This window comes from Megalobrama amblycephala, linkage group LG20 (genome assembly GCF_018812025.1).
Source record: "Megalobrama amblycephala isolate DHTTF-2021 linkage group LG20, ASM1881202v1, whole genome shotgun sequence".
Taxonomy (NCBI): Eukaryota; Metazoa; Chordata; class Actinopteri; order Cypriniformes; family Xenocyprididae; genus Megalobrama; species Megalobrama amblycephala.
In genome coordinates, this window is record NC_063063.1 from 19,503,948 (window position 1) to 19,527,185 (window position 23,238).

A 23,238-nucleotide genomic window follows, 5' to 3' on the forward strand; every position below is an offset into this window, starting at 1 on the left:
AGTAATATTGTGAAATATTATTACAATTTAAAATTACTGTTTTCTATTTGAATATATTTCACAAAGTAATTTATTCCTGTGATGGCAAAGCTGAATTTTCAGCATCATTACTCCAGTCTTCAGTGTCACATGATCCTTCAGAAATCATTCTAATATGCTGATCTGCTGCTCAAGAAACATTTAATGTGTACAATTGTACAAAATATTTGTGTACAATATTTTTTTTCAGGATTATTTGATGAATAGAAAGTTCAAAAGAACAGTGTTTATCTGAAATCTAATCTTTTGTAACATTATAAATGTCTTTACTGCCACTTTATGATTGATTTAATGCGTCCTTGCTGAATAAAAGTATTCATTTCTTTAATTTCTTTTCAAAAAATAAAAATAAAAATTCTTACTGACCCCAAACTTTTGAACAGTAGTGTATAATGCTACAGAAGCTTTGTATTACAGATAAATGCTGTTCTTTTGAACTTTCTATTCATCAAGGAATCCTGAAAAAAAAAAAAAGTACACAACTGTTTTCAACATTGAAAATAATCATAAATGTTTATTGAGCAGCAAATCAGCATATTAGAATGATTTCTGAAGGATCATGTGACACTGAAGACTGGAGTAACGATGCTGAAAATTCAGCTTTGCATCACAGGAATAAATTACTTTGTCAAATATATTTAAATAGTACACAGTTATTTTAAATTGTAATAATATTTCACAATATTACTGTTTTTTACTGTATTTTTAATTAAATAAATGTAGCCTTGGTGAGCAGACGAAACTTCTTTTAAAAACATTAAAAATCTTAGTGGTTCCAAACTTTTGGACTGTACTGTATGTATATATATATATATATATATATATATATATATATATATATATATATATATATATATATATATATATATATATATATATTACTATTCAAAAGTTTGGGGTTCATTTAATTTATTTTTTATGTTTTTGAAAGAAGTTTCTTATGAAGCTGCATTTATTTGATGAAAAATACAGTAAAAACAGTAATATTGTGAATAAAATAGCTATTTTCTATTTTATTATATTTTACAATGTTATTTATTCCTCTAATGACAAAACTGATTTTTCAGCATCATTATTCCAGTCTTCAGTGTCACATGATCCTTTATTAATCATTCTAATATGCTGATTTGGTGCTCAAGTAACATTTCTTATTATTATCATCAATGTTGAAAACAGTTGTGCTTCTTAATATTTTTTTTTTTCAGGATTCTTCTATTTCAAATGGAAAATTTTGTGACATGTTTGCTGAATTAAAGCATTTCTTTACAAAAAAGAAAAAAATCTAACTGACCCCAAACTTTTGAATGGTTTATCTGATCCCTAATTAGCTTTTTTGGGATATCAGTATGACCCTTGCTATAGCCAGTTCAACAGTCCTCACTATGAAGACCGTTAGCGCTCGGATCTGTCACGTCAACTAGAATGATGCTGCTGGATAAAAGTGTTCCCTGTCAGGGCATTTTTCCAAAGTTTCCTCCTGTTCTCGGACAGTTGTAAGAACTGTGAACATGTGTCATGGCCATCAGAGCTCACCAGCGGCAGAGAAGTCATCAGAGTAGGAGGAATAACAAGCTAAAGGTCCAGCTAAGGGCAGCCCGCTCCACATCACACCTGCCCACCTCATTACAGCACCATACGAGCAGCTCTCACCCGTTCCTCATCTCTTTCGTTCTATTCTCATTTGTTCATTCTGTGGTTCATACGTTTTTTTTGCTCACAAGTTTGTTGTTCTATTCATGTAACAGTCTCTTATTTTTTTCGTAGATTGTTATCTGTGGCCAGCCTGATGCTGAGGACACTGCAAGTTTGATTTCCTGTGTCAACTCCATATTTCTGCCCCATAAAGTAAGTGTGCTTTACTCTCTGTCCTCAGCATTATTGGGAATATTAAGGTCACTCTAATTGGGTGTTCAAATCTGTCCATTCAACTTTGAAATACTTTATGAAGACTATTAGCAACATAAATGTTTTGGGAATATGTATTTTGATAAACCTTTAAGCAAAGTAAAAATAATTAATTATATACATTTCATTTTTTAATAAAAAAAAAAGTGCTGTGAAATTTTAAACTATTTTTGGGTGTTTCTTCAGCTCTATGCACTTTTAGAAAATAACCTCATATAGAATACACATTGCACAATCTTACTAGTTTAATTTGTCCCTTAACATTATCCAACAGTGGACATATGTACCTCACAGGAGAAATGTGTCATTTTTGTAAATTTTTCTGAAATCATAATTTCACCAACATGTAATTTCTCAAACCACATTTTGTGTTTAATAGCATTATGTTATTTTTTTTTTTCATTAAAATGGCAGAATGTTTTGTCTTGTTAAAACTAATTCCATATTTTTCTGTACTCCAAATGCTTACAGTTAAATAATACACACAATTTTTTTGCATATCTAAAAAAAAAAAAAAAAATAGCTTGATTGGAAACAATGCATAATACTAGTTTTATGCTCACAAGTGACATTTAATTTTTTTTTCTTAAAACATTACGTCTCATATCAAATATGTTCTTCATGTTTTCTCCTGGGTAAAGTAATTTAAGTTGAAGAAACACTCATTTATAAATCTTAGCTCAGTTTGATCTTACACTAAAAAAAAATCCAATTAAAATTTACAGTAAAAACTGACAGTTGTTGTTGCCAGAAATTCACCATAAAAATACTGTCATTAAACAAAATCTGCTTTTACCTCAAAATGTGCTGATAGCAACCACAACAATACAGGTGGCACAATAGAAAGCCAAATGATGAATTGAGTTCATCGTGAGTGGCCTGTCCATAAAACGTGCATAGCCAGTACTCTTGTATATATACGTTGTACAGGGTTGTACACAAAAACAAAATACCATCACGGTAACACAGGACAATAAAATAATGCAATAAACATTAACTAAGTAACATTAAGTGTATCACTCTAATTTACATTACTGATAACAAAAATAAGAAGAAACAAAACAATTTAAATGAAATATAATCACACAGGGAGTTCTTGGAATTTCCTTTTACTGTTTTTCACTGTAAATTATATGGTAATTCTCATTTTTTACTTAAAAAAAAAACAAGTTTGACAGGATCTTACAGTATCTTAACAGTAAAGAATTACATATGATGTGATGTTAAACCATTTATAGTTTCTTTAACTGTATATAGGAAGGTAACTTACAGTTAACCCATTAATTGGTTTTTATTTTAGCATTTTTACTGTATTTTTTTGTAAAAATGTATTGCTTTATTTTGAATTTGTTGTGAACTTTTGTATACAAATATGCTAAGAAGCTAAATGATATATATATATAATAGATTAATTTGAAGCAACACTAACTGACATATTTAACATTTGACCTTTTTTCAGATTTTAGTGGCCCTTCGCTGTATGTAGATATTTTTCCTCGTACATGACACGTTCATTGGTTTACACAGAATGGTGTGTGCGTTGAAGCACAGTCATGCTAATGAGTTCACTAAAGTAATCTCCAGCAAAAGGTCAAGTTGTCAGATTTTTAACCTATGCATGCTTACGCACACACTGCCAGGCAAAGGGCTAGGACAATGGCTACCCACCACACCACATTTTAAATTTCAGAATAATTAGTAAATAGTTAAGAGTTTTCTGTAGACGTTAGCCTTAGGCTTGGCTTTGTTGGGATTTTTTTTTCTTTCGCTAAAGGTCATAACTCAGGATAGCATTTGCACTCTTTCTGCCCTTTTCCCCAGTGATTCTCCGAATGCTCTCTTCTCTCACACGACGACAGAAAGAGCAAACACACGCATGCTCAGCACACCTGGCCTTACAGGTTTTAAGTGTGAAATACCAATAGCAAGCACAAAAGAAGACACAGTGGTGTCTAACCTTTTGCCATTTATTACAGTAGTCTAAATCTTTATTGTATGTGAAAACCTCTAGAGAGGTAACCCTCCCTTTCTTTAAGGCCGGAATAATGCGTTTGTTTTTAAACAGAATGGATGAGAGTGGTTGTGAATGGAAAATAGGCTGGGGATGTCCCGTTTCTCTCTGTTTCTGTTGTTACAGCAGGTGGCTCTGTAGGATGGTGTTGGGAGGACAGCTGACGATGTTAGCATGTGACCTTACACTCCATCAGTGAACCTTGTATGTAACATCTTGTGTCAAAGGCTGAGTTTGATCTCCTCATGGTGCATCATTTATTAACATTGTTCCTCCCTGGTGGGGCAGAGGCACATTCATCTTCTTTCTCATTATACCTACACTTATGTAATCTTAATGATACTGACTCTGTGAGTGAGGAATATGGTCATGTCGCATTCATTCATTAAGCTGGGTCCATGACCTAGAGGTTTGTTTTTGTTTGTATTTTATTTGAAGACTTAATTTAAAGATTTATTCACTTTAATATCCCTCTTATTGTGCATGTTTTTGTGGTTTTCATAATCTCTCATCAGAATTTAATAACTTTCTTTGCTTCTAAAACAAATTTTCTGCTGACATAACTAAATCTGTGTAGGCAGGGAAGATGATATTAGCAGTGTAACAATATTATTATTAAACCAATTTAGTCAAATCCAGATCGATAAAATCAAATCCTGTTCTACACTGCTTCCCATCGTATATTCTCTCATATATTTTAACATATATTTTTAATATATTTTTAACAGAAGTTAATACAAAAACTGCCTTTTATGCAATTTACATGTTTGCATACAATTTTTATGTGAGTGTTATTATATCTAAAAATAAATAGCAACCTAATTTAAGAATTTGGGCTCTGTTGTTAATTGTTACCTTTTAATATTATTGTAATGTGCAAAAAAGTGCTCCCTATATATATGAGCTTTATCTTTTAAATAAATTCAATTCAATTAAAATTAAAATTTTCTTAAGAGACACAATTTGTTCAGTAAAACACTGTTTAATAAAAAAGAAAAAAAACAATTTTATGTTTACTTTTCTCCCTCCTGCTGTACCGAATCCGTACCAAATCGTGACTTCAATACCGAGGTACGTACCGAACCGTCTTTTTTTGGGGGGGGTGAATTGTCTCTATTTTAAGCTGTTATAATATTTGGGTGTGTTATTGCGCATTAATCAGTGACAAAGTCTCATAGAATTGGAGTAAACATTTTGGATAGTTCATTCGCCTTGGCAAACTGAGTCTCACTCATTCGTTCTAAATCACTAGGAAAGAAGCACATCACTGAAGTCCTCTGAGAGCTCCCTGTCTATCTCTATAATTTCAGAAGCTGTTCCTGAATAGAGTCTCACTTGTCATTTTGGAGTGAGAGCATCTGCAAAGAGCATAAATTGTACGGTCTCTGGGAACACAGCAGCCCAGTCTGGTTTTTATTTTCAATTTAAATTCAATCTTATGTGCTCATGTGTTCAATTCACATGTTAAACAAGGCTCACATATCGCTTGGATTTGATAGAAGGAGAGAAAAACTTGGCCCCGTTTCCTAGACACAGCAAGATGACAACCAGAAAAGGCTGCAAGTAATGAGTTAGTGTTAGTGAAGCCAGTAAAAAAAAAAAAAAAAAACTACACAGAATTTCATCTGGTCAGGGACTGATAAAGGAACTGCTTTCTCTCTCTCACACACACATACACATACACACACTTCTCATTGCCTGGCTGTGACTAAGCCTCAGATGTACCCGGGTCTGAATTGTTTGTTTAATTGACTTGGACATGATCGAAAGATCACCTGCATCAGGCTGTTGATTGCAAAGTCAGAAGGGCGTACTGAAAAATAGATGACTCTGCTATTGAGTTGAACCTGCAGTCAAATCATCAGCCCGGCCTTAAATCCCTTGGGGTATCACTATTCTTAGACAAATGAATAAACTTCTACTAAGAGACCAGATATGGTTCAAGATGGTTTATGCTAGTTGGTGCTGGTTCTATACACAACATGCACTTAGTACATGCTAAAAAAAAAAAAAGGTTACAAAAGAGGGTTTTTGCAGCAAATGCCACTGAAGAATCATTTTTTGCATGTGCATTTGTAATTGAGCTACAACTGGATTTTGTGTAGTCTAATATCACATTCCAAAATTAGGGGTAAGAATTTTATTTTTTAAGAAGATCATACTTTTATTAGCAGATGCATTAAATGGATCAAAAGTAAATTTGTATTATTACAAAAGATTTCTATTTTCTTTTTTTTTAAAAAGCTGTTTGAACTTTCTATTCATCAAATAATCCTGAAAATGGAATAATTTGATGAAATGATCATGATTATCATATTAGAATTGTTTTTTGAAGGATTATGTGACATAAGACTAGAGTAATGGAGACATTTGAAAATATATTAAAATAGAAAACAGTTATTTTAAATTGTAATATTACTGCTTTTACTGCATTTGTGATCAAATAAAGGCAGCCTATGTGAACATAAGAGACTTTTTTCAAAAACATTTTAAAAATCTTACCGACTCAAAACCTTTGAACGGTAGTGTAGATGTAGTTACATTTTAAAAAGATGAATTATTGCTTTAGTGGCTGAAATTGAACTTTTAAAGTTTTTGAATTTTGTCAGAAAAAAATTCTCTCAATGTAAACAGAGGGATGTTAGAGGGCGCTTTCATGTATTGAGAGCTGACGTGTCTTCTTTCAGTAATATGTTGAGATTTAGCAACATTTCTCTCTCTCTTCCTAATCTGCTTTTTCATTTGTAACAAGAGAGACACGTAATTAGAGAGGGATAAATGGTTCTCACCTGCAGAGTCAGGACATAAATTAAACGTAATGAGAGCCATCATCTTAAGTCACTGAATCAGCCAGAACCAGCACTTTGTCTCCATGGCATTGGGTATTCTTTATCAACAAAGGAAAACAGAGCTTGCTCTCACTCATTATAGTCATATAAATCCTGGCAATGGAAAGATCATGCATCAGTGTTCCTAAAATACACACACACACTTCCATACATATTACTTCCAGATATTAAAGGCACAATCTGTTTTCCTGTGTGAAAAATGTGAAATTGAATCTGAGGCCTGGAGACTGTGGAGTTGATGAGATTTCCTGCTCGTACATTGCGAGAGCGTTTAGAGCGGCGTTGCGCTCCGCTTCCCACTCTAACCCAAGACTGTCCGTGTGACACTGGCTCACCCTTGCGTGTTTGTGTAGATATAGCTTTGATAGATTTAACTTGAACTCACCAAGGGTTATCAAAACAGCATTATCATTTATCTTTTGGGTTGCATGTCTGCTCCCTTTATATTAGCCAACATGTTTGTTTAGTTTAATTGAAAATTATGATTCCATTCTGTCCTGAACTGAGCACATCCATCCATCCATCCATCCATATTCTATCGAATGATACATCTATCTATCTATCTATCTATCTATCTATCTATCTATCTATCTATCTATCTATCTATCTATCTATCTATCTATCTATCTATCTATCTATCTATCTATCTATCTATCTATCTATCTATCTATCTACTTTTACTCCTCAGTTACCCTGTGTATTTATAGCCCTCAGTTGTAGTAGTTCTTGGTTCCTTCTCATTGGGATCACAGTGATTTGCTTTTGTCCTCATTGTTCTCCTGATTCTCTTGCTTGTTTTGTATTTTAATTTTTTTTTCGTAAAAAAATCACTGCTTCAACTAGATCCTGCCTCAACTTTCCCTTACTGCAACCCCTTGCTGACAGAAGTATGGACCAAAAATACAGATTTAGCAGCAGTTCCTTCAACCGTCACACCTGAAGACCTTCTCCTCTCACTTGCACAAGATGGCTGTCCCCTGGAAGACTACATGGAGGAGTTTCTCGAGTCTTGTCTCTGCTGCTGGTCCCACCCAGCTTCCAAGTCTCATTCGTTGGCCAGCTCCAAGTCTCCTTCGTTGTCCAGCTCCAAGTCTCCTTCGTCAGTCAGCTAGAAGTCTCCCTCATCAGCCAGCCCCAAGTCTCCTTCATCGCCGATGGACCTGCCCAGCTTCCCACTCCCTCCTCCTCTATTGACTCGAGCCAGTTTCTCGGCCCTGTCTCCACTGACTCCCTTCAGCCCCTCGGTTCCTCCTTCTCTTGCTCTGCCCAGCTGCTTGGATCTGCCTTGGCCTTCCAGGTCTTCAGCTCTGCCTTTGTGTGTCAATCTTCTAGCTTCACCTCAGGCCTCCAAGCCCTGGACTCCACCTTGGCCTGTCAACCCATCACCTCCACCTTGGCTCCACACACCCTCGGCTCCACCGTGGTCTGTTATCCTTCAGGCTCCGCCAGGATCCTTCCTCCCTGGCTCCTCCATCTGTTCCGCCATGGGCTTTCGTCTTGGCACTGCTTTGGGTCGCTTCCTGACTCCTACCTCCATCATCTCCTACCTGGCTCCTCCCTCTGTCTGCTCCCCCATGGACTTTTATTTTAAGAATGGACATTTTTCTGTGTTTGCCCCTTTCTTAAAAACTTGCAATTGAAATAAGAATGCCATTCAATTCTTAAATTTAAATTGAGGTAACAAACTATGCACCCAGTTTGCAACCTCTAATTAAATTTAAGAATTTAATTAATTAAAATAGCATTCTTATTTTTGTGTTCTTGGTACACAATTCTGAATATTTAAAATTGTGGACGTTAGTCTATGTAAACTGATTTGGCTTATGTGCGGCCCTGCAGTGATCTGAGAGACGCATCTAATTCTCTGTTCGTGACCTGAGACCTTACTACACGCTTCACTGAGTTAGACAAAATGAATTATTCCCATTCCACTGTATGTAAGTGGGTATCCCCTGATCGGCTCTCGCTGTGCCTTCAATGCGATAATGGAGTGTTCAACCTCATTGAGCATTTGGTGCAAAGTATTAAAGGTTTATGAACACAGACATAGAGAGGCTCGAGAGTGTGTTGGGAGGACTGTAGCGAAAATGCATTTTTCACGACACATTAGCCAACCAGACTAGAAAATCTTTTTTAATTTAAATCCAATTATTGTATCATCTGTTCCTTCATTTTGGGGCACAGGGTTTAATTGTGGGGAATGCACTAAATAAGAATCTCTTGCTTTTGCAATCTCATCTGTTTTTACTTATTTAATTCAAGTTTGCTAGGGGACTCTTGAATTCAACACTCTTCGAAATCAATTAATCTCAACCGTTGCGATCTGTAGGCATGATTAAAATTGTTGGAATAAATTTATCCATACTTTAGGCTAAAACCTGTGTTGATTATAAAGGTGGTACAGTATGGGTGCGAATCCTCATGGGGCTTGTTACAGTAGAATAAGAGGCATTAGAAACAGCCACTCCATTTCCCTGATGATGGCAACCAGCTGCTCACTACCGTCATATGATTTCGTGGTGCTCAGAGAAAGTCTGTTCTGAGATCAATTTAGTCCATCCAAATACATAAGCATATATTAACGCTGTCCAGGTGTACTGTTGCCCAACAAAGAAAACGTTTGTTCATTTAAAAGTTCATTTAATTATAAGTATAATCCCGGGATGTGGTTTTCATAGAATTATTTCTTTAAGTAGAGGAGACTGGAACCTTTTAACTGCTAATATTTCTAGTGTTCATCTAAGATGGGATTTCGGCAGTTACAATAGAGCATGGCCCTTTGGACCGAGAAGAGTTCTCGACTTCGTCTGATTACTGAGACAAATGGTCCTGAATCCCTAACAAGGCCGCTGAGACATGACAACAGCCAGAGAGGTCCCGAGGCAACCCAGAGCGAATGAATGAGTACAAAGCAAAGGTTTAAAAAGGCCTTAGAATCTCAGAAACAACACAATGAAGGATTATAGTAGATCTTAGAAAACTTGTGTTGTAGAAGCGGTTACCAGCACATTGTTATAAAACGAGCATTATTTTTTCCTAAGCATTGATGAGTGCAACTTCACATTTCTGATTTTCAGAAAGAGATTGAGAGTCAGTGATTTCTCTTTGCCTTGTCTTTATAATCATAATTAATGTCAGCTAATCTCCTGTCTCATATTCCCAAAGTCAGGTCACACATCATCATCATCACTCATGTCTAATGAACAATCTAACTCTGCATCTTCTTCTTCAGGGGAGATGCTAAAATACACCCACGCATGTTCCGCAATACTTGCAGTTACGTCTGTCACACAGATTTTGTGTTTAGAAACAGTTCCTGAAAGTAATACCCGGTAAGTTTTGCTTGTAATATCTCTTTTATATAAAAGGTTGATTAAACTACTAGTTTTTATGTATTTAAAAACTTGAAGATTGACCACCAAGACGAACGCACTAAGACTGCATTTACCTAATTTACTAAGACGGGTTTCGTAGAAAATTTGAGAAAAATCAAAACAAACAAACAAATAAATAAAATACAAAATGTATTTTTTTTAGCACTGATATTTATTAAATATTGTGTAATTTTTAAAATGCATTTATAGAATTTGATACTATTATCGTTTCATTCTGCTTTCTAAAGACTGGTCAGAAATCATGAGATTAATTGTAATAATGTTACACATTAAAGGGTTAGTTCACCCAAAAATGAAAATTATGTCATTAATGACTCACCCTCATGTCGTTTCAAACCCGTAAGACCTCCATTCATCTTCGGAACACAGTTTAAGATATTTTAGATTTAGTCCGAGAGCTTTCTGTCCCTCCATTGAAAATGTATGTACGGTATACTGTCCATGTCCAGAAAGGTAATAAAAACATCATCAAAGTAGTCCATGTGACATCAGAGGGTCAGTTAGAATTTGTTGAAGCATCGAAAATACATTTTGGTCCGAAAATAACAAAAACAACGACTTTATTCAGCATTGTCTTCTCTTCCGGAATCCTTTCCATTGAATTGATTCTATTGAATCCTTTCATCTGTCGGTTTTGGTAATGCACTTTACGTCGCCGTGGTTGTTTTTGGCAATTAGGACATCCGCGACATTTTGAAGCATCGAAAATACATTTTGGTCCAAAAATCACAAAAACTACGACTTTATTCAGCATTGTATTCTCTTCCGGGTCTGTTGTCAATCCGCGTTCACGACTCCGCTTCTTCTTCTTCTTCTTCTTCTTCTTCTTCTTTCCTGTTTTACGGCGGTTGGCATTCAGCAACTTCTGTTCCGGAGTGTGGTTCACGACTCCGCAGTGACGCTGCTGACGTAAGATGCCGCTGACGTGTTATTTAGTGCGCCCGAGCTTCGTTTACAGTCTGAGGGAGACACACGCTGTATTCACGCTATTCTACATTGTTTAAATTTGGGTATTGCTATATTTTTTAAAAAGGTGAGTAAGTGTGCATGTCGCGGATGTCCTAATCGCCAAAAACAACCACGGCGACGTAAAAGTGCATTAACAACGCCGACAGATGAAAGGATTTAATGGAAAGATTTCCGGAAGAGAATACAATGCTGAATAAAGTCGTAGTTTTTGTTATTTTTGGACCAAAATGTATTTTCGATGTTTCAAAAAATTCGAACTAACCCACTGATGTCACATGGACTACTTTGATGATGTTTTTATTACCTTTCTGGACATGGACAGTATACCGTACATACATTTTCAATGGAGGGACAGAAAGCTCTCGGACTAAATCTAAAATATCTTAAACTGTGTTCCGAAGATGAACGGAGGTCTTACGGGTTTGGAACGACATGAGGGTGAGTCATTAATGACAGAATTTTCATTTTTGGGTGAACCTAACCCTTTAAATGTAGGCTATTCTTTTTTCCAACATGAAGCCTAAAACTACTTTTATTAAAACAACACACTTTTAGTGTGACTGGCCAAATTAGTCCTGTTTAGAGATGACATTACCTTGAAATGATTTGTCACCATCGTTGCCTAGTTGTTGGCAATATTACCTCATTTTAAAGTGGGAAATGTCACAAGAAAAAAGCCTCGGTCGAATATTATTTCAGTTAAACGAGAGGAAAGGTAATGTATTCTTTAATGAATTCATCTAAATGTTTGGGTGAGGGTGATAAGCATGTTGTCATCTCTTGTAATAGCGCAAAAAAAAAAAAAAAAAGCTGCTTGGACAGGATCGTGTTCAAGATACTAAAAATAATAACTAGTCTCGCTTAATATTTTTTCTCACAGCATTATTAGATCTTTATATATAAAAATATATAATTTGTATTCATTTTCATAATACGTTTCATGGGGGGGGGTGGTCATATTTTTGGGTTTTGTATATGAAACGATTGAAAACCCTTGTACTAAAGCATGATTGGATATTCTTGATGCATGTAGTGAAAGCATAATTGAGCTTTACTCCAAACTGAAACAAAGAAAACAATTAAAGTTTGGTTTCAAAATCTCATTGGACATAATGACTATTTGGAAATAACATGCTGTGTAGCCTCAATTACAACCTGGGACTGTGTTCAGTAGTTTTTTTTTTTGTTTTGTTTTTTGGATAAGACTATGTCAGCAGCAGTCATATGTCACTAGCACTCTGCATTTAACAACAGCCTACAAAATAACTTTAGATGTGGCCAACCATGGCCCCTGAAGGGATGAGAAGTTGCTTTGTCTTTGTCCATCTTCTTTAAATCAACTGCCCTCAGATTAAACAAGGTCTTTATCTGTGTTAATCAGCATCATGATGAAAAATGCTTCTGCTTTTGTCTGTCTCATTTCCTCAGAATGTTTTGAGATGATGTGAAGCAGGTAAAAGGAGTGAAAAGTCTGCAAAAAGCTTCTAGTAATAATTGAAATCAAATTCATTTGGTACTATTAGTTTATACTTCCTCTAAAAGTAGAGAGGAAAATCACTTTTTGAATATCGCTTTTCAAATCAAACCTTTTACTGAAAGCACTTGGTAAAAGGCTTTATAATATCCACCTGTAGTCATTCTGAAGAGAATTGTATAATGTTATTTCCTACCATATAAGATGTTTCCATTTCCTTTCACTTTCCTGAACTTAGTTGAGAACTTAATGATTACCTGAAATCACCCTGGAAAAATCTCCCAGAGAGAGACTTTTAGCCTAAGACTACAGTCAGACAATTAAAATACCTTGCAAGTCTTTTCATCCTCCTTATGAGAGTATTTCCGCAAGTACTCAACCTCATGGGAAATTGTCACTTTAGAGTTTCTTTGCCACCGGATGAATCCCTGACAAGCTTTAATGAGCAACCCAAGAGAGAACTGAGTGTGCTTAATAGGAATTGGGGTTGAGACGGACAAGCTAAAGTTCTTAATTTTCAGCTAGCTTAGGCTTTTTATTTTTTTAAATAATAATAAAACATGATAGAGTCTGATTTATGTTTGCCCTATGTATTGTCCATTTGGGATCTGGATGCATCTTACGAGTTGATCTTGATGTATGCATAGACTCAACCTATGCATCAGTCTCGCAGGAATAGCCAACCCTTAACATCATTAAGTCCTCCATAGGATCATGGGCACTCAGACCAGAGGAGCAGAGTCTGCAGAGGTCATGCGCTAGATCAGATGAAATAGAAAAGAAGAAAATGTTCTCTGCTTAGGTGCTTGCCCTTTGCTCACTTTGAGTTGTGGGGATGCTGGAAATGCCTGTCGCATTGCTTTTTGATCTGCTGAGTGTAACTTTGTTGATTGTGGTGGTAAGTTGAGGAAGGTCTTATTTTTCACACTTTTACAGATTTTTAGTCATTTTTTTAAATTAAAGGTGCCGTAGAACGTGTTTTCAAAAGATGTAATATAAATCTAAAGTGTCCCTTGAATGTGTCTGTGAAGTTTCAGCTCAAAATACCCCATAGATTTTTTTTTATTCATTTTTTTAACTGCCTATTTTGGGGCATCATTAAATATGCGCCGATTCAGGCTGCGGCCCCTTTAAATTCTCGTGCTCCCCGCCCCCGGAGCTCACACTTGCCTTAAACAGCATAAACAAAGTTCACACAGCTAATATAACCCTCAAAATGGATCTTTACAAAGTGTTCGTCATGCAGCATGTCTAATCGCATAAGTATGGTATTTATTTGGATGTTTACATTTGATTCTGAATGAGTTTGAGGCTATGCTCTATGACTAAAGCTAACATTACACACTGTTTATAAAGAGATTTATAAAGAATGAAGTTGTGTGTATACATTATACAGACTGCAAGTGTTTAAAATGAAAATAACGACAGTCTTGTCTCCGTGAATACAGTAAGAAACGATGGTAACTTTAACCACATTTAACAGTACATTAGCAAAATGCTAACGAAACATTTAGAAAGACAATTTACAAATATCACTAAAAATATCATGATATCATGGATCACGTCAGTTATTATCGCTCCATCTGCCATTTTTGCTATTGTCCTTGCTTGCTTACCTAGTCTGATGATTCAGATGTGCAAATCAAGACGTCCTGCCCTTGTGTAATGCCTTGAACATGAGCTGGCATATGCAAATATTGGGGTCATATACATGGGCGACATTTGACTCTCGAGTTAGGGGGGGCAAGATTTTTTTTTTTTTTTTTGCAGGTAAATGTCTTTTTTTGTAGCTGCATCAGCAAATTATTTGTAGAAGTTTAAGTTTGCTTGTTCTTTTATTTAATGATATTACTCATTTATTTAATAATTCACTTAATTTTATTATCACGGGAAATGACGCGGACGATATCTGTATCAGTGTCCATCATTTTGCGAGCAACTGGTAATTAAGAAAAATGTCACGTCGCAATTTTAAAAATATGACCATTTTAAACCATGAAGGCGAGCCAGTTGATATCACACAAACAATGTGCAAAACTTTGCGTGAGAGTTATGCGGGTGAAGTCTCACTAGAGAACAGTAGCGGCTCCTTGCCATAAATTTAGGTTGGGCAGATTCTGGGTCTTAGCGCTAGTTTATGATAACCATTTTGAAAGCTTTATTCTAATCGCTGAACACATCAGACACACTTCAGGCAGAATTCGAATGTCTTTGCGTTATTCAGCCTGAGGGTGGCGCTCTAATGATGATTGACAGACTTTAGTACAGAACACACAGAATCTTAGAATTGTAGTATTTTTGCTTCCGAATTTTGTTTTAGAATAGTTATGTAGGAATTCGAGTGAGGAAAAAAGTCATGTCTATTTTCAGAACAAACAAACAACAGAATCTCTATAAAAGCTATTAACATGCGCACGTTTAAATTAAAGATACGCTACTCCACGTAGGAAGAACAGACATGCCAAACAGTTACTGACCTGATGCAGACACATATCTGAAGCGGACTGATATCGTCTTGGTCTGGAGCGAGGTGTACGTGAGGTGTGTTTAACGTGGAAATAAGCGGGGTAGCCAGAAATCTGCCACAATGGCTCTCTATGAGAGGGTGCTGCAGTTCCATTTTACACCACAGATTTACATAGCAAAGTTGTGTGGCGCTGTAGAGCTGGGAAGAGCTCTGAGACCGGCTGCCCCGCTTAGTATTATGAATACATGCCTGTCGAATCCATGCGCTACATTTTAATATACCCTGATAACTTTACGACTTAAAATAGTCTAGCAAATATTTGACTGAGCTTTTGCCATATGTCGCTGCATTAACGGTGCATATCCTCTTAGAGACTGTTAATTTATTTCTTGATCATTCTCTTGAGGTCCATAGTGAGGAAAAAAAATAAAATGGAATTATACGAAAATATTTCGTGTTAAACAAGTTGTTTTTTAAATGAGGAGTATCCAACTAATCTTTTATTATCGTCACTCACAGTCAGCGCATCGGTTGCAGTGATATGCGCCATGATATTGCGAAGCTAATGAATTACAATATTATTTTAATAATAAAAGTAGCATAATAATAAGAATATTAATTTAATAGCCCTGCGTGCCTCGCCAATATAGGCTATGCCACTGTGAAGGGATAAACGGTGTTCAGGCACGGCATCAGAGCGTTAAACTGTTTTATCCAACACTGTATGAATAGTGGCCGCGTTTTTTTGTGACTGTCTTTCCACGCTCACGGGCAAAAGAGTATCTTTGTAAGGCTCGCGCTCAACTGTGCGCGAGACGGAGTGACGGAGCGGTATCCAGGAAATGAAATATACCCGGGCCTTAACCGCTTCAAATTGTAGTGGACGAGCTGACGGCTCACAACGGGAAAAATGTCGCCCATGGTCATACATATTAATGATCCCGACTGTTACTTAACAGTAGGTGTTATGTTGAGATTCGCCTGTTCTTCGGAGGTCTTTTAAGCAAATGAGATTTATATAAGAAGGAGGAAACAATGGAGTTTGAGACTCACTGTATGTCATTTCCATGTACTGAACTCTTGTTATTTGACTATGCCAAGATAAATTAAATTTTTCATTCGAGGGCACCTTTAAAGAAAATAAACAATAAATTGATGAAATTGTACATTTGTACAAATAATGTACTAGTTATCTTCTACTTAAAATCAGGAGGCCAATTGTTTCTAATACTAATAACACTAATATGTTTTGTCTGACATATTTTGTCCCATTATATCTTAAAAATCAGTGCATATAATTAGCATATAATGTTTTTGACACATATTTTGTCATTTTCATGTACTGAACTCTTGTTATTTAACTATGCCAAGATAAATTCAATTTTTAATTCTAGGGCACCTTTAAAATATCCTACTTTTTTTTTTTTGTCAATGTTTTATTTTTATAAACAGTTTTAGAAATTAAAAACAGTTTTCTCCCTCAAATTTGTTTTTAAATCCTCTCAACACCAGTTTTATTTTATTTTATTTTGTCAATATTTAGTCAATTTAACTGACTAACCCTCCATTGTCCATACCAGTGTAATCTTTTATACATTTTTATTTCTTATTTCTTATTTTCTTATTTTTTTATAGGCCTACATAATAATTCAGTATATTATTCGAATATTCAGTATATATACATATACTTAGGAAGAAAGCGTAACTGACGTCGTAGGACGTAGCGTAAGCATTTTGGACTGTGAGAGGCATTACACTTTCTTTGTAAGTTGAAGATCGAAGGCAGTCTACTGGAAGCTAGATATTTTACTTTATAACTTTTTTTGCTTTGGATGGATGAACTTTCTTGAGCTTTATACTCGTTGGTCCCGTTCACTGTTATCATAAAGCTTAGTTGAGTCAGGATATTTAATAATATAACTTTAATAAAATAAAAAAAAACTCCCATTGATGTTTTATCATTTAATCTGTCACAGAACCACTGACAATACCTTGCACTGCATGTACTTATTCTGTACAGTGACCTTTACCTTTGAGGGGTGTAGACAAAGACACCGGAATCAATGAGGTCATGATGCTCCATTCCTCTCCACCCAAGAAATAAACTTACGGCAGATAATTAAATGACTAATGGCTGTGTGCTCCACTTGTGCGCGCTGACAGCCTCAAGCTCTCCAGAGAGGCTCCATCCTGCCAGGAGAAGAAGCTGATGAAATTCCCCAGACTAATCAACCGTTTGTGTGTATGTGTATGTGTGTGAGTGTTTGTGCCTGATTTTGTGTGTGTTTAGGTGAGAGTAGGTAGGAGCTGACAGTCTGGAAGAAGGATATCAGTGTATGGTAGCTGGGATGGAATCATGTCTTAGCTCATGGGAATTTGTGAGTCAGAAAACAGAGGTGTAAGAGATGGATTCAATGTGTGGAAGGGTTTGTTGCAAAAGCACAAAACACAAGGAGCTGAGATGCAATCCAAACAACACCAGTAGAGCCAGCAGTTAGAGATAGACCAAAACTCTACCAGACTAATCCAAAGGATGTGAGACTATGGGATAAAATAGGGACTCAGACAAGAGATCAGGTAACAAGATAAATAACAATGTTCAGAATTGCTGTCAGAGTACATGCAATATATCCAAAGAGTACTACATCAGAGTATAAAATATATACAGGAGCAGTAGACAGAAGTGAGGAAAAGGTGTAGCAGTTAACACTGGAATACACTGCACTTTTAAAATTGGAACAGATCGAACACAAAAACTCACACACAAACATGTGCTTGGCAGGGAGACACTTGACAAATGAAAACAATATGTGTTCTAAAATTGTCTCAAAATATCAAACATGGAGGTATTCACAGTGTGATGCTAAGTCTGAGTTTGCCCATCATATCCTACTCGATTTTGTTGTGAAATTGGTCAACTTCGACTGTCCAAAATCCTACAGATTGGCTCTGACATTCGCCAACTTGCGTCTACTTAAAAATCTATACAATAGCAATGTATTTCAGCCTTTGTATTCACTAGGCTCTTTAAAGACAAAGATCAAAGACAACAATCCAAAGATCCAATCAATTCCTGATGGACAAAATCAAATCCCGTCCTGTAAGCCATTTCACATGGTTATACATCACAATAGGGAATAATTGGCTATTGCAGTTTCAATTTCATGCAGACTTTAAGTTGGGAATCCAACCTCAAGGACCATTCCCATGGTTATTTTCAGGAAGGAGGTGGACTTATTCTGAGTTGTCTGGTACGCAGCATAAAAGCATGATGGGAAACCACTACATTTTGACAGTGCAATCTCTGTATAGTGTGCAGCAGCAATGATGTATTTTTGTAGGTCAACCCAGAAGTTAGTATCACCCTGGTTCCCTTGACAAAAAGCCAATATTTGTCCATTGGCTTTTGGATAATTGCAGAAAATAAGCTCTGTGATCAACAAAAGTTTATGATTCTTACATGTATTGTTCATCATGATAATCTTCACAAATGAACACAACTTTTATGAATTTTAAAGCCTAAATACAATTGCCAGAAATAAAAACATAAAAACGTAGGCTATAAACTAACTACACCACTGTCGCATGACTTCTATGTCACCACCATTATGCTTTCAGTCTTTATTTAAAAAACATTTTCCCTGAAAGGTAGAGTTAGAATAGTTTGCAAGAGCATGATTATAGATGAGATTACCTGTTCACCATGATGACATTTTGGGCCCTATCATACACTCGGTGCAATGCGGCGCCAGACATGACCATAGACTGTAAAAAAATATGGACGTAGCGTCCGTGACGCGTAAATGAGGCCGCGGCCATCTTAGCTGCGCGTCACCGCACGTCACTCCCGGATAACTGAAAATGGGCAAAGAGGCGGGGAGGTGGTTTGAGCTGATGTGACTGGTTGCTGAAACCACGCCCGCCTAGCTCGATGCGACCATGTTAGCAGCAAAGGAGCTATCTATCTATCTTAGATACGATCTAAAATATTAATGAAGATAAGTTTTATCATCAGAACGTTCTAAAGGTTTACTGTCAATCTACGGTGTTTTTTTAAGATATAGATCCTCCAACACCAGTAGTGTTGGTTGTGCAAATAACAACATGGAAAATCAAATGGGACTTCATACCTTTATAATGAAATAGAGATCGCGAGATGAATCCAATCCGTGGCACTTGGGTAAAATATGAGTGTCCATTGCAAAACAAAAAAACATGTCACATTTCTTCTGAATGATCTGCTCTCTGTCATCGTTCTTCAAGAAAGGATGCAATCTGAGCAGCGTTTATGTTGTAAAACTGTATACGATCGTATCTAACAAACAAATGAGCCTATGTCCAAAGTATATTTTTTTCAAAATAGTGCAGCAGTTTTAGTTATAATATCCAAGCAGTGCTGTCGGATTTTGATATCCTCCCGCCATTTGTCATTGTAGTAAATCTCACAACCAAAACTTTCAGCCAATGCCACGATCCAACAACGTGTTCTGTGTCTCTTCCCCATGCATGCACATCTACACAGACACACATCAGTCTCGAATATTATGCAGCAAGCCATATTTTATAATTGTATAAAATAATCGAGCACAAATACGGCTGAGATGCCAAATTCAGCGGCAGCTGAGGTAACATGACGGCTCACAGACAGCAGCGCAATCTACCTGTCACTCAAGTGACCATGCCCTTAATTATACAGAACTTTAAGGCTTAATATAATTTAAACGGATAAGTTATAAAAAAATCCACCCCCCTCAGAGTTGTCATGAAGGGCAAAAATAGCAGTATAGACCAAAACCACAATTTGAACCAACTTGTAAAAATGTTTTTTTTCTGCTATAAACTTGGCCAATTTAACATGGGACTCTATGAGATTCTGCTCTCTTTTGGAGCCTGTCCCTAGCGGCCAGTCGATGAATCGCAGTTTAAGTTACTTCCGTATTGGCTTCACGAGAGAAAGGGGGAGGTTGCCGCTTGGACATGACGTAAACGATTTTTGCTAGTTATCATTTTCACGTCCTGTACCACATTGTGTAAATAGCAAATGCATTTGCGCGCGTGCTGGTCTAAAAACGAGGTGTGTTCAGGCGCGTTGTTGGCGTGTTGCTATTTTGAGGCAACTGAAATAGACTGTGCCACTGACCAACTGAAACCTGGTCTAAAGTCAATGGTGCAGTCTATTTCATTTGCCTCAAAATGGCAACGCCAACAATGAAAAAAAAATGTTTTTATTTATTTTTTTTATATTAATTAAAGGGTGCATTGGTAATGTTATTTAAAGAGCATGTTAGTGATATGCGCCTATATGCGGGTGCACAACGTGCGTACACTCTGCATATTACACACACAGGGCAGCAGCACACAAACATGCCAAATATTACAAATAAAAGGATTACAATGTAAAAAGATTATTATTGTGTGCATAAAGATAAAAATGCTTTGGTGGAATCCAGCTTGTCCTGTAGATGGCCTGCTTGCGCTCTTTAACCTCACGCATGAGCAGATCCGTTTCCTCACAAGAGAAGCTTTCAGTTTTTTCGCTTGCAAATTCCGCCATGTAAATAGTGAATCTGCCATGGCGTGAGAACAACTGGCTTTTAAAGGGAATAGGAGATGAGACTCTGATTGGTTTATTGCATGTTACACCCAAAACACAGCCATTATTCATTAAGAGAATGGGGACAACCCTTTTAGACATGCGCCGGGCGCGCCTACCATTTTTCCTGTCATTAAACTAGCAAAAGTGCACTTGCACCATGCGCTTTGGACCTTGCGCTTAGATCATTAAAATAGTGCCCTTAATGTCCCCGATAACCTCTCTAGTCCCATTTGGCCACTTGTTAGCAACCACCTTTTTCAAGACAAGTAAAAGCTTTAAAAAAAAAAACACTGGGCTATTAATATCCACACACCTTATTTCAGGCATTTAACCGGAAACCCATTCGAAAAAACCATTGCCTTCAGGGTGATGGCACTCTATAGAATATTTAATAAGACCTCTCTTAGCTTTATTTTATTCCACCATGATACATTGAGAACCAATGATAGCATTTTTAATATCTCATAAAAATATGTAAGATTTTGGGAATAAAGCCGTAAAATTAGGAAATTAAAGACCTTATATTCTGTGACTTTATTCTTGAAATATTACTCCTTTAATCTTGTAATACCTCTATTCTATTCCCAAAATTATTCTTGTAAAAGGTCTATTATGAGATTATTCTCAAAACATTATGACTTTAGTCTCCAAACCGTATTTTTTATTTTAACGTGGCACTAAAATGTTGAGGTTTTACATTGAGAATTTTTAAGGGTGGTTACCACAAACTTTGCAAATGAACTACGAGAAAGTCCTGCCTTTGCTTAACCCCAGGCCCCATGCATCTTTTCAGTCAATGTTGTGTCTCCTTGTCATTTTTTATATGTTGCCTCAGTGGACTGTCACAGTTCTTTGAGTCAGTCTGGAGACAGCCCGCGTGAGGTCACGACAAATATGACAGAAAGCCTTGCCAGGCTGCTAGCGGGAAAGTAATGATGCGGAATTGTCTCGGCCCCTGAGATGCAATAAAGGCAAGATCCTCGCAAACAGACAGTAACAATATATTGTGCTTAGAAGTCCAGGGACAGGTTTTGCAGAGTTGAGTTGTTAACCATGCCTGTCAAAAATCAAGAGTGTGTCAAGACCAGGAAGCAGGGAGAATGTCTGCCTCTTGGTAGACCTGAAATATCCTCCAAAATGCTGGGTCTAAACTGAGCCTTGAGAGCTGTCCTAAGATTTAACCTCTGTCACATTCACAAGTCCTTTCCCGTGCCCTCCTCTTGGATTTCACTGAGCTTTAGGCTTGGCAGTAAAATCGTCTCACTGAGGAAAAGTAGATTTACTCTTTCATCCTTTTCCCTTCGGTAACTCTTGGCCACTGGGCTGCTCAGCCTCTCGCTTTTCTCTCTTTGCTGTCTCCCATCCTGCTGTGGTATTGTTTCGGTTCAAGGTTTTTTCTTCCCTGCTACAGAAGGCAGAATCCAGTGTAGCTACCACAGTGTCCTCCCCTGCTGCTGTGCCAGTCAGCCCCCCTGACTGGACATGGCCCTGATTGAGTTATTTCAGACTTTCCCCCCTCTGAGAGAGGTGAAGGAGTGGGAGGGGTGTGATGCTACAGTCTGCATGGATCAATAGAATTGAATTATTAAGGCGTAAGCTTTATTGCACATAGCTTTTTAGTTCATTTTTTTTTTTTTTTTTAAATCAAATATTTTGAAAATAGTTTTTTGAGTATATTCGCGTAATTTAAAGGTCCCGTTCTTCGTGATCCCATGTTTCAAACTTTAGTTATTGTGTAATGTTGTTGTTAGAGTATAAATAAAATCTGTAAAATTTTAAAGCTCAAAGTTCAATGCCAAGCGAGATATTTTATTTAACAGAAGTCGCCTACATCGAACGGCCAGTTTGGACTACATCCCTCTACTTCCTTCTTTAATGACGTCACTAAAACAGTTTTTTGACTAACCTCCGCCCACAGGAATACACAAGAGTTGCGTTTGTAGAGTGTGTTTGTCGCCATGTCGTCGAAACGCTGTTATTTTCATCCCGCAATCCAATCACCGGGTCCGATTCCGGCTAAAATTGATAGGGTAAAATGAAAGACATGTTTACAATAACACGAGCGCGTGCATCTCCACGTTATGGTAAGAGGCGTGACTTGTCCGGGCACGGTGCGCTCAGAGCTGTCGAATCACAACACAGGAACCGCTGGCACAATCAGAACTCGTTACGTATTTCTGAAGGAGGGACTTCATAGAACAAGGAAGTCATCAGCCCATTTATATGACAGTGGAAACAGCGGTATACAGATAAGTAAATTATGTGAAAAATACTGTGTTTTTTTACACGCGAAACATGAACACGTTATATTGCACACTATAAACACAATCAAAGCTTCAAAAAAACACGAAAAAAGGGACCTTTAACATTATGAGATTAAAGTCCAAATTAACAAAATATATTTGTAGCATTATTAGATTAAAGATATTTGGTCAATCAAATCCAAAGGTATGATTTACATAAATCCTTCAAATCAATATAGTGGTTTGATGAAGGTTCTCTTCCTATTCCTGTTGTGATAATTATGCCTTTT

General features: G+C 36.7%; 1 protein-coding gene across 3 annotated transcripts in view; it reads left to right on the forward strand.

Moving 5' to 3' along the window:
* The window catches only part of spata20 (spermatogenesis associated 20), a 49,327-nt gene that overhangs the window by 23,481 nt on the left and 2,608 nt on the right, over positions 1-23,238 (forward strand). For 2 of the 3 annotated variants that reach the window (XM_048170471.1, XM_048170472.1), the window contains one exon: positions 1,804-1,884. In XM_048170471.1, the coding sequence (XP_048026428.1) occupies positions 1,804-1,884 (81 nt within the window). Of the gene's footprint in view, positions 1-1,803; positions 1,885-10,036; positions 10,137-23,238 lie in introns of all 3 variants that reach the window. The other variant, XR_007181884.1, reaches the window with a different exon arrangement.